We start from the raw sequence: 13,425 nt of genomic DNA on the forward strand, positions 1-13,425 counted from the left end.
CCCGAATGAAATTCGACGGAAGCCATTTACCCGAATGACGTTCGCCCGAAAACCATTTACCAGAATGGACCATTTACCCGAATGTCATTAACCCCAATTTTTTTTTTTTGGCTTGAAAAAACTTTTGGAGGTGGGCTTCGTGATGAGAAAAACGAAAATAATGTTAAAAATTCTTGAAAGTAATGGATTTTTCATTGGTTCGCACTGCGTTAGCCATCTTTGTTCAACGTATTGGTTCAAATGGCGATTTTTGATATCATAATGGTTCATAAGAAGAAAGCAAAGATATTGGTGCCATATTGGTTCACACGTATTGCATCAATTGTATTCCGAGTAATTAATGAAATGGTGAGGCACCCTTCCTAATACGACTAAAGTAGGCTCTTCACTCTAATACGCTCGAAAACTCAATATCACTTACAACGTGTACGAAACAGAATTTATTGAAACATAAACACATTGGAGAATGGATTAAACAGTACTCGAAGTGCAGAACTAGAGACAGCACCATATGTCTAATACAAAAGGAGAAAAAATATTCCGCCAGTCCCAGACTCCCCTAAATATTATTAAATGATAAGAATATCCAATATATATATATATAGATATTATCCATATTCTAACAACAACATTCACCCAAAGTTTTTAAAAACTTCTTTTCAGCTAAAATTGCACATAATGCTAGTTTCGGAACGATAAGTAATCACTAAAGACTGAAAAAAAATTTGCTCGGGTGCCCAACACCGCCTCTAGGCGGGCAAAGTATTTTACCAAAAAACCTAAACTTCCGAATTATTCCACTAAACCAATTCACATCTACAGTGAAATGCTAGTAACAGGCTACTCAAAAATATTTTTTTTAGTTTTTGAAATTTCCAAAAATAGTTAAAAAAATTTTAAAGAATTTTTTTTTTTTACCATTAAACACACAATAATTTTTTCCACGTTTTCCTCGAGTTTTCAACTTTGAGTTTCAATTGCCTTTGACAGAAAGCTACGAATATTTAAATAATGTATGTGTATGAAAGGTGTAAGCGTTGGGAAGAAATGCTAGTGCGGATGACAACATACAATCATGTTTTAGTAGTTTTATTTAGATTTTTATAGAGACCGCCTAGAGGCGGTGTTGGGAACTAGAGGGTTAACCCAAATGGACCACTCGCCCGAATGTCATTAACCCAAGCATAATATAAAATCGGAAATTGTCTAGTTTAGAGACTTTAGTGATAGAAGTCAAACTGGTGATCCACTCGTTTGACCGGTTTACTCACACTTAGGGATTGATTCCATCTTTTAAACAAGAGCAGCTCTTTACTCACAATTAGGGATTGATTGCTTCTTTCAAACGTGAACGAATCCTTAGATTCGGAAGCTCACCGAATACAACTCATTTACAAACAAGTTGTTGCCTTGGCTTTCTTGCCCCATCAAGGTATTTCAATGGCACTCGAAGAATTGAGGAAAAAATATCCAAAGGTTCTCGATGATTTTTTGGATTACATTAGTAAAAATTGTATTTTCGGTAGCCTAACAAAAATTTTCTCGATGACCGCTCTTTCCCCCCGTCCGTTTTCGAAAATGTAGCGAAAAAGATTCCTAGGACCACCAATAATGTGAAAGGCTGGCACAATAAATGGAACGGTTTGTTAAGCCGCAGAAATCCTAAATTCTATGGTGTTTTAAAGCAGTTACCACGGCGTTACTAAAACCGTTATTAACAGAAAAAACGCTTTTAATCCACCTAACAGTGTGATGAGACATTTCTTATAACTCTTATCACTCTCTTCGGATATTATATCGTTTGAGAACATTTAGAACTTGATGCTTCGCGATGTTTTTGATAACACATACTACATGGGATTGTGGCAGGACACAGAGAATCGCTCAAATCAGCATAGGACAACATCAGTGCTAGAAATCTCAAACCAAATCAATGGGAAAGCGAAAAAGTGGCCCATAAAATAGACATACAAACGAATTATTGCTAATGCTCTGTTAATAAAATATCTAAATTCCTCAATCAATGCATTGTGGTGGGAAAACTGAATTTTCCTAAAGGGTATATGTATATTGTACTGAGCCAAAAAATCGAATTTTTTTTTGAATAGGAATGAAGTTTATACTTTACTCAAATTTTCAACGCGCCTGAGACCTAAATATCAACGCTTTTTCTGGAAAAAAGCGATACTAGCAGTGACACCATTCAAAGAAAATCAACAGAGAATATTTCCAGACTTGGTTTTATTTCCTATTGAAGAAATATTGTGTTTTTTACATCCTAGATTGCATGATTCAGTGATCGAAACCCAAAACTTTATGAAGTATTTGAAATTATTAAATTAAAATTTGTGTTTGCTATTGAAATTGACAAAATGATAGTATCGCCCCTTTGACGATTGTTTACTTTTTCGGTCCCACCTATCAGCATTGAAGTATCACCCTTACATTTTGTTTACAATACCAATTTTACAATTGGTGGGGGTTTGGTGAAAATCGATCTTACTGTCCAAACGGCATAATTCCGAAACCGTAATTTTTGAAGTTTTAAAATTATGCAGAATTAATTTTTCAAAAAATAGTAACAGAGTTCGTGTTTTTAGCGAATTTGTTGAGACTTTATTGTAGTCATGAATTTCATGAGAAAATTCACCATAAATACTTCTTGGACGATATACCGTCAAAATTATTTTATCAAATGATGCGCTGTTTAACGTTTGTAAAACTCATCGAAGATACTAACCCTCCGAAATTGGCGGTTTCAAAATGATGTTATCTTGACCTTAAATTACTGTCTTTGAACATTTGACCTATACATATAATTGGTCATACAACAAAAATCAAATTCTCATCAAAATCGATCAGAACCTGCTAGAGTCGAATGGAAATCGCCATTTCTCATAAATTTCTCTCTACATTCGGAAAGTGTTATCCTCGATATTAATCATATTACGTTTTCGTCTCAACTCGACGCATTCCCAAAATGAAAACCTGTTTTAATCCACCTAGTGGTGCAATTGTGCTTTTCTCATTTGTCCAGACTACGATTCCATGGCTGGTTATGTTCAATACAATGGTGGAATTAAATATTACATGTTCAGTTCGATTTGCACATACGTACAATGGATCGACAGCCACGATCTTGAGATACTGACCGCCGCTGGTTTCAAGCGATGTTTCAGTATCACATAGTAAGATCCGGGAGGTTCGGGTCCTGCCGAAAATTTTCAACTTGTTAAGAAATTTTAAACTAGTTTTAATTTTAAAGTAGCAACCACTTACTGCATACTCCCTCCGGGCCGGTATGACTGACGATTTTTAGAGTGATTGGATAACCTTTCTATATGAGAAAGGCAAAAATGTCCCAAAAAAATCAATTTTTGTCAAACATTATTTTTTTCGAGTTTCATGCATTATAAAGTCATTTGGCATCAAAAATACAAATTTGATTTTGAAAATTTTTCATTTCAGTTTATATGGGAATTTGCTGTGTGCTTGCACTCTTCAACTCGTAACTCCGGAACCGGAAGTCCAATCAATAAAAAAATCAATTGCAGCCGATGGGAAGGTTGTACCTTTCATTTGAGACAAACTTTGTGCAAATCGATCCAGCCATCTCTGATTAACAGAGGTCACATTGCAGTCAGAAGGTTCGCACAAATGAACATTTTTGCACTGATAAGTTATCAAGTTCCTTCCAGACAACTTGGAAGTGTTCGGTGATTATTTCTAGCGGTTGTAGATAGAAAAATGAAATACAAAATTCGTTTTATCGAAATAATGTTTGGCTTATTTCAATGGATTATTACTGTATTGAACAATAAATAGGCGACAAAGAGTAATCCACAAACAACAAGCCATAACTTTTAAAGTATTCAAAATAGATATTCGAAGTCTTCAGTAAAGTTATTCGCAAAAGTAAGAGCTACAAATTTGCTGAAGGCATCATTTCGATATAATCACTTCCAAGAAAATTTGTGAAAATATCTCACTCATAGGGGGATTAATCAGCAAAAGCACAATACCAAAAGAAAGGGCATATTGCCTCCATTAAATTCTCCGAAGATACTATTGACCTGAAGTCGATTGGTATATAAGACTCGGCCCTCCGGGCCTCGGAAAAAATCTTGAAAGTTTGAGCGAATTCTATACATTTCTTTTATAAGAAATGTAAAAATGACCATAAATTCGGCATACGGCATTCAAAAGAGACAGTATCTTCTCAGAGAATTTCAAAATGATCCATCGAGAGATTCGAGAAATATGGCGATTTGAAGTTTTATGACACGTTTCATAAGGCTACCAGCAAACACCCACAGGTTTGGTCTGATCTTCATTAACAAAAAAAAATTTACTTATTTGGTTGTCATAGATGTGTTTTCTACCAGACTTCAAGCGTGAATCCATGGTTGTCCATTGACTATTTATATCGTTTATACTTTTTTTTATTTCGTTTATTTGTCACGGCTCATAGCGGTAGCTTAACGGAGCCGTGAATCTTTTGTGTTTACAATATGTAAAAAAATAAAAATAAAACAAATATTATTGATTGTCCGTTGGATCTCGTGCACGCAACTTTTTATTGCGAGCGGAGACCTTCTTTCGCGGCTCGCCTACTGCGTTATGGGGACCATTTAATTCTCTCCTGTCCTCCACATCAAGGTCATCATCGTTAAAAATGCCTTGGTACTCGCGACCAGATGTTCTTTTCTGCTTCTTGTACTTACGGGTGACCAATGTAAATCCGTCGTCATTGCTATTATCTTCATCACCGATGTAGCTTACAGTGGTTTCTGAGGTGCTGGATGCTGCTTTGGCAGTTGTCAATATGGACTGAACAGCTGCCACAAATTTGGCAACCGTTTGTGGTTCAGGTATTGGTATTGAAAACTCTTTTTTGGGTTGGTTTACCGTGGATTCGTTGGCAAACGGTAGAGATGCATTCTCCTCTGTATCTTCCGCGCAAGGTTGTCCGTGGTGTGCTGTTTGATTACAATACTTGCACGTGGGAGTTTGCCCCTCATGGGTGCAAAACGTAGTTTGATTAATAGTAGCTTCGTGGGTTTTGAGTTTTATAGTCAAGTGGGAGGGGATAGGTTTTTCGATCCGCATCCTCACCACAAGAACACCGTTAGGTGTACCCGGGAAGAAATTTCTCCACGTATCACGTGTAACTGATTCTACTTCGCCGTATTGCGACATGTATTTTGCGATTAGATCAGGAGGGGTACGTGGTGATAGGTCATGTAACTTTACATCTACATAGTCTTTTTCTATATACACGGGAATCTTAATTCCAACTTTATCACTTTCAGCCACGTGCTTTAAGTTGTTCTGCAAAACGAAACGTTCGGCTTGTGCTAACGTGTTGAATGATATGAGTACGACATTACGGAGATGATGATACTGTAGATACATAACCTCCTTGAGCTTAAGCTGCATCTTCACCTTCAGCATGTATTCCACTTCACGAAAACTCAATCTTATTGAACAGAATTTAAAGTCAACGGCCGCTGCGTTGGGTCGGAGCAGAGATTTTTCGTCAACTTTACTCATGATGGCAAGAATAAATTAAAAGTTTCCTTTGTTCTCGAGACAATGCGCACTAGATCGAGAGGTTGCTAGTTTTTGTTCACTTGGTTCGATTGTACGTCTGACTTGGGCAGAAGTAGAAAGTAGACTGTATCGTTTATACTTGTCGCGGTTTTAAAAGGAAAATCTTACCATTTAATTACATAAATATAATGTACAAAAGGTGCTATTTATATGGTGCACTGAAAAATATGAAAATAGGCTTGTCTACCTAACGATAAATATAATGTGTAATTGAAAAAAACGATAAAAGTTGGAATCTTTACTTCATAAGGCCAAATCTCAATGGTTGGTTGACTGATTCTAATTATTTTTTCATTATTGAACAGGTAGACGTTTCATCGATAATTTTCATTAAGAATATAAAATAGTGTTGGCTACATAACAAATAGACAATGTAATTGACCTCAACTATATGTATTATCATTATTTAGTGAACATTTTTGTATTGAAAATAGCGGCTTATCCATTTGTATACACTAGTTAATTGCAATTGCTGTATACTGCGAATAGTGAATATATGAAATGTTAAAACTAACACAGTTATGATTCGCTGGTCGCTCAATTTTTAGAAGGGGCCGCTTTTCAGCTGGACCTCCGCTAGTTGGTCCATTATCGAACTAAAAAATATCTGAATGTCAAATTCTCATGTTAAATTCAATTCGACAATAAAACTGACAATAGTTAGAGACGTGAATATATGAATTTGTCTTGATAACATCCCCTTTGACCAGTTTTAACATCTGCCAATCCAACCAACGAATGACGATTGTACAAAATTTCCAACATAAACCGTACCATAAGATAAATTGATTTGAATCAGCAAATACCTTCATATTTTTGAATATAAGTATTGAATTTATGATTTTATTTTTTCATGATTTGTAGTTTACGTTTGTTGCATTCAACTAATGTATAGAAATTGATAGGTCGTCGTTTTGAATACAAATATATTCACTAAATAATGATAATACATAGTTGAGGATGATTATGTTGTATATTGTTTGAAGTAGACAACTCTATTTTATAATCTTCTCAATGAAAATTATTCATGAATCGTCTACCTGTTCAATAATGAAAAAATAACTTGAATCGGACAACAAACCATTGAGATATGGCAATTTGAAGTAAGGATTCCAAATTTTATCCATTTGTAATAAAATTTGTATTTCAGCTTAATAAATTAAATTTTTTCGATTGACATTTCGATGTTTTTCGGATATATGAAATTCTGGCGAATGGCATTCGGGTTTATGTTGCATTCGGGCGAATGTCTTTCGGGTGTTCGTGGCATTCGGGTGAATGACATTCGGGTTTATGTGACTTTGGGGCAAATGTCATTCGGGTAAATGGCTTTCGGGCGAATGTGATAGAATCGAGTTGAACACAGGTACGTGAGCTGCGTACAAAGCAATCGACTTATCAACTACGCTATCCTTGCCTCCTATAAACTAAGTTATTTCCAAGAAGGAGCTAAATTTGTGACCAAATGATACGAGGGTAGTTGAGTTTTGAAAATTTCCAAAAAAATTACGTCATTTGCACACGGTACTCTGCGTTCTAAGTCGCTATGTGTACATCTCATAGATTCCCTTGGTTTCAACTAAAATTTTTCGATACTCATGAATTTAAACAATTACCTGCGTGGCATTTTAGCTTTGACAATCTGAAAACGATTCAGCATCTGTGTTTGCAGCTTCTGAAAGGTTGAGTTGAGTATCGAACTGCACACTTGATTCATCTGATGCGATATCTGAAAGTAATCAACGAAAACATTTAATTAGCCATGAATGCAGGTCAAAGTTGCTAATTAATTATATACGAATACACAATTTAAACAAGCGTTTACCAGCCAATCTTTCTCTCATTTGTACCTGGGACTGTAATCTAATTAGAGAACACAAATCTTCTACCTCGTGCTCGAGGTTGAAAGAATAGATTCACCTGCAAACCCTATATAATGGACGATTGGCCGATGCATTGATGGAAATAGCAAATTATCGTTATCGTTGCTATTGTCCGCATGTAAATGAATAATTGTTACTACAAGAGCAAAGATGAAGAATTTCTGTTTGCCCTAGCTCCAGCAGTTGCTGGCAACAGAGCCGGCATCATGATGAGTAACGGCAAATAATTACATACACTGGCAGCGAGTGCGGTTTTATGTAAATCATCAACTAATTCAGATGAACAAAATTATATGTTTGAACTGGGCTAGACTGCAGTTTCCAGTGTTTTTAGATGCGTTCAGTGAGTGTTGTACAGGAACGATATGGATATATCTATGCCAGAAATTGAAAACGACTATCATGTCGGTAATTTCATATTGTAAACGAGTATTCACGAATTCCATTTCCCGAGTGGTAAATATCGAGCTTCAGGAACACATAGTCACAATAGTTAGGATTTTTTTATGAATAAATATCTTATGAATGATGAATAAATATGAATATGAATAAATATCTTAGAATGGTCGTTATTGTAAAAAAAATCACCTCACAGACGGTCACCAAAAAACACCAAATAAAGAAAACTAAAAGATGTATTTTTGTTATATAACATTACACGTCGTTCAAATTCATATATCCCGAATTAAACTGGGTCATTCGTTCGAATAAACAATTTCATTAAAAATAGTGATATTGTTTGTTATCAAAACTATCAAACTTCCGAAAGTAAACGTCTAACTGCTTACCCGGCGCAGACATTCTTCATCACTTAGCTTCCGTCAACAACCATTTCACTTTCAAGTTCTGAAGCTCAAAAGCTCTTCATTTCATTTGGCAAACAAAACAGCTTCCAGCATCCAGGAAAAGGATTATTATAAACGTCTGCATAAAATCTGCATTACAAAAAACAGCTGGATATGTGTCGTTCGACGAAAGGAAGAAAAAATGAACGGATGGCTGGATGGGTAGCGCAGGCAGTCTCTATTCATATGCATACGAGCATGATGCGAGTGTGTGCTTTTTTCAAATGGCCGGAAAACAAATAGGATGCACTCTCATTGCTCCCACAGCATAATCTGGCGAAAGTCCAGATCCTGCCGGGGTTACTTAAATCAGTGCAGTATGTGTATACGAGGCAGTAAGTCCGAGTATCTTCACAAACGCAAACACTAACTGTACTTAATGTTGACTTGACTGTGAAAAGCATAGGTCGGACATTGTTCAAAAGAATTGCATGTCATATAACAAGAATTACTCATTCAGTTTGTATGCCATGTCGTATCATCAAAGATATATGTACTTGGTACGAATCACGTGATCTGTTAACATTTCATTCGGATATTCGGTGGGTTTGCATCTTGTCTGAATTAGTTCTAGAATTTGTGTTTCGACTTCGTCTCATCAGAATCTGACACTAACTTGGTGGCAAAAATAAGCTAGCGTGGGATAGACGCCACATCCAAAAAACGAATTCTGATTAAACTGATGAGAATTAATGCAATCGAAACTTGGTTTGGCTTAGCAAGCCAGTGTAATAAGCACTATGCTATATTTCTCCTTAGTGGTGAAAAATTTTGGCAAAAACTATTTTTTATCATTAAGTGCATTATTTGTGCTTTATAATTCGAAAAAGCAGTAGAATGAAGAAAATGTTGATGTTCAAGCGACAAATGATGTGACTAAGATATAAAGTAAGGAGCGTTTTGAGAACCCGTCACCAGATGGATGTAAAATCAATCATTCTGCAAACAAAAAGGAATATCGGCTTTGGATGTGGTTGGAAGTTTAAAGCTTCAACGTCCACGGCCTTTAGTGACAAAGAAAGATTGATGTTTATGCGCAGGTGTCCGGCCATTAGGCCGAAGGCTGTTAGCAAGATCACTAGATCGAAGGTCATTCGGCCAAATGGCTATTAGGTATAATGGAAATTAGTACGAATGGACGTTAGGCCGAATTGACTAGATAGAGACGTTATACCGAAGGCCATGCAACCGAATCAAGATTAGGTTGAATGTTTAATAGAGAGGAATAAAGAGAAGCTCAAGTTTATCCTGTGGGACTTCCAGGATCTCTCGATTTCAGATAATTTTTTTGCAGTTTTTTCGAAATTATACTGTATGTGGAATATTCATAGTAATATATACGATATGTTATTCAAATTGCCTTCGTCTATAGCTGTGTCATTTGTCAAACGTACTAAACTTATGTGAATTCGACGCAAAAAAACACGCAAACCTGTAATTCACTCATTTACTCTTATAATAGGGGTTATGAGATAGTTTAAACCCGACGGAGCGGGAGTCTTCTCTATTTATCACTCTTTTTGTTCTATTTGGCCTTGTGTAGTTCTGTCAAATGACCATTCGACCTAATACTCATTTGGTCTATTGACATTTCGGGCCTATGGCCGTTCGTCCGAATGCCCTTCGGCCTAATGGCCGAGCATAAACACCCAAGCAGGGTTCCGATTTCGTTACAAAATCTTTATTGGTTCATTCGACAAAAAAAAAATATTTCCAGGTTCCTAACACAATTCGCGAAGAAAGGTTTTTTATTTCGTTATTCGAAACGGCTCGATGCGTGTATTTCATTTGAATTTTTTCGAGAGTTGTCCTACTGGAGCTGTAAAGCTAGGGTCTCGGAAGGGCTCCCCGTCAGAATCACTCATTATAATTGTAGATGAGACAGGAAATGTCACCCGCTAAAACACTGCTTAAGGCCAATTGCAGCATGATGTGATTCGGAATGTGATATTCATTGTATGGTTACGATATGTGCGGGCGTAGGGACTTCACGATCGCGTGTATCATAGCGAAGGAAACGAGCGTTTGTTCGTTAACGTGTTCGATCGCGTAGGCATTCGTAAGTCGGGTGTGATAGCATGTATGTAACATGGCGTATATAAATTCGATTTTATAACCGTGTGTCTCGCATATTCCCGTGGGTTTTTGGATGATCGCGTGCGGATTGTGGTACTTTATTTTCGGTGTACGGTTCAGATGCTAGAAGAGAGTGAGTTCTTCTATGTCCATGGTTTTCAAACAGGGGTGAATTCACCCCAGGGGTAAATTAGACAATTGTAGGAGGTGAAATTGCTGGACAAATTTTAGCTTTTTATCCTTGCGTTCCCGTAGGATGTTTGTCTTTATATATTGTTTCAGAGTGTCAAGAATTGAAATACTTACTGAGAGTGCTCAGGAACAGGTTTCTGATTGTGAAATTATGGTTTTCATTCAATTGAAAATCGTTTTTTTCTGACAGGGTAATGATGGTAAACTATTTTCAGAAAGGGGAACATCATTGAGATCAACATTCGGGAAGGGGTACGTGGAACGAAAAAGGTTGGAAACCACTGCTCTAGAATGACACTGATAGAAACAAATTATTACTGACTATCACCCAAAATAAGAATTAAAAATAACTTCATAAAACAATTTATATGAAATGGTTTCAATTTGAGTGTTTTATTACAAGACTTAGCATACATTAACATTAATAAATAAATCTAATCAATCGTGAATGTTATATAGGTTATAGCATCATTGGTCTTATCTTGTTCGAAAAAGTTGTTGATCATGCACAATCCCATAAATCTCTCAATAACTACCTTAGGATAAGATGGTAAATTCCACATATGAAAATGTTTTGTAAAATTGAGAGAAATCCTTTTTATATGACACCCAATATGCCTACACTGGTCAAGTTATGGTTGAGATATTGGTCAATTTTAAATATATAGCAAAATTTCATAGTTTGAAAGCATTTATTAAAAATGTTATATCTCCCAAGAATTTTCACAACATTTGTTGGTTCATTGAATAAAAAATTATTGATATTCGTTTTGTTTGGATTTTCTTCAAAATTGACTAAAAAATATTTTTTTCGCCATGATTAAGAGGTTCTATCATTAATATAAACACTTTTTGTAAACAAATTTTAAATGGGATTTATTCTCTAAGGTCCACAGAAAAATAAAAAAAAATGTTTTAAAAATAATTGGGCTTTGAAAAAATTGCGAAAACCACTTATATACGATAATTTTGCTCAAAAATGACCAGTTTTCATAAGTTGCATTTGCGGAACCTCTAAATGATTTTTTAGAAAATTTATTTGTTTTACAAAAGTTTATAAAATATGCTTATTTTTCATTATAGGGTTGAGCACTATGACTTTTCGAACATCGATTTTTTTTGGGACAGCCTACCCAATACATAATGTTGTGGTGGTTATTTCTTTCCCTGATCCTTTCTCAGTACTAAACAAGAAAATAAAGAAGTGATAATGGAATATTTGTTTAATGGCATAAACTTTTTTCAATGGTATTCTTGATTAATAAAAATATACTTAGATGTGAATTCTGCGATGATTATGACTTTCATTGGTTTAGCTTTCGCTAAAAATACACTGAAAAAAATCGTGAATAAAAGCACCATAAATGATAAGGTCTATAAAGCTGAGTGTCTCCAAAAACAGCGTTGTTATGCTATTATTCTTAAATGGCGCTGAATATGCGTTCTTTCTCAAAAAAGTCCTTGTCTACCAAAAAAGCCCGAGTAACATACAAACATGAAAGTTTCTTCAAAAACAAATAAAATATTTAGATCACGAAATAATCCGCTTCAATTAAAAGAACCAAACAAAAAAAAGCTGAAATTCAAATTTCTTCGGAACAAGAGTTGACTTATTCAAGCAATTTTCTGAACGTTGCAACCCCCTTCTCTAAACATACTATCACAGTAAATCACACCAAACCACCAGCAGCGTCCCCAGAGGTGAATGCCGTTAAACTACACCGACCGCGAGTTTTGTAGATATCGTGCAGTCAATTAGAAGAACTCCTCGTGCACTACGAGGTCAGGCGTGACCATTTTCCACTGTCCTGTTCTACTATAACGAGCGGTGGAGCAAAGGAACAGCAAAACGCACGATTGTTGCCCACCGGTTGTCATTGTCAGGTAACCTCCATTTCTCCCGTGTTGTAATTGTTCGATGCCAGTGCAATTATTTATTGCAACAATGTTACTCCACGGAACTGAGGTTACCACCATACTGTAAATTATGCAGTGACAGAATAAAAGCATCAAACAGTGCACGTTTAGATTTAGATTTTCGAATATCAGGTCAGAGGAGGGGGGATATTATTGCATTTGTTAGGCTAGTTGAGCGTAGCGGATACACCGTCTTTACAAAGCTATTAGACAGTGATTCGTGGAACACAGAATGTATTTCTCCGGAAACCTTTTTTTTCGTCCAAGGTTGTTTCATTTTTGTATGGTCTAAACTTGATTACTTATTACTCTAACATTTTCCAGATTACTTTAAAATCGTGTGAGCAACCAGCGGACTTAGATTTTATTAAAAACCTTTTGTCAAAAATACATACGCCCTTTTCAAAAGATAGTTGTAGATCAAGAGGGTCTCTAGCCCAGTGAAAAATACATCTTGTGATCAAAGGCATATGTCTAATTTCAATCAAATTAAAATGGTTAAGTCTAATTGTTTCTATTACTGTACTGTCACAATTCCGATGGGATTGTTCTTAGTAATGGACGATTTACACAACACCTTCGATAGAAAAAAAATAAAAATGGCTGAGCAGCTGGTTTGGTACTGACCAAGATACCGAAAAATAATATGTCAAAAAAAAATTTGGATTGTGATTAATTTTTCAAGTGTATTTTTAGATTATACTCAATCAGGTCCGGAACCTACAATAAATCATTTGAAAAGATCAGAATCACTGTTGCACTGTGTTATTATGTACATATGCATATTCGAGTAAGAAGAGTATAGAATAAAAATACATCAAACATTACTGCTTTGTACAAAATCTTGCCGTATCAAGTCTGTACAAAAACTGCATGCAGTGGACTCAAACGAATAAATC

The 13,425-nt window shown here is 35.7% G+C and overlaps 1 protein-coding gene across 5 annotated transcripts in view; it reads right to left on the reverse strand.

Annotated features, from left to right (window-relative positions):
• LOC131693393 (uncharacterized) overlaps positions 1-13,425 on the reverse strand; it is a 214,566-nt gene that overhangs the window by 46,434 nt on the left and 154,707 nt on the right. For all 5 annotated transcript variants that reach the window (XM_058981166.1, XM_058981165.1, XM_058981168.1 and 2 more), the window contains one exon: positions 7,230-7,342. In XM_058981166.1, the coding sequence (XP_058837149.1) occupies positions 7,230-7,342 (113 nt within the window). The remainder of the gene's footprint in view (positions 1-7,229; positions 7,343-13,425) is intronic.

Source organism: Topomyia yanbarensis, chromosome 3 (genome assembly GCF_030247195.1).
Source record: "Topomyia yanbarensis strain Yona2022 chromosome 3, ASM3024719v1, whole genome shotgun sequence".
Taxonomy (NCBI): domain Eukaryota; kingdom Metazoa; phylum Arthropoda; class Insecta; order Diptera; family Culicidae; genus Topomyia; species Topomyia yanbarensis.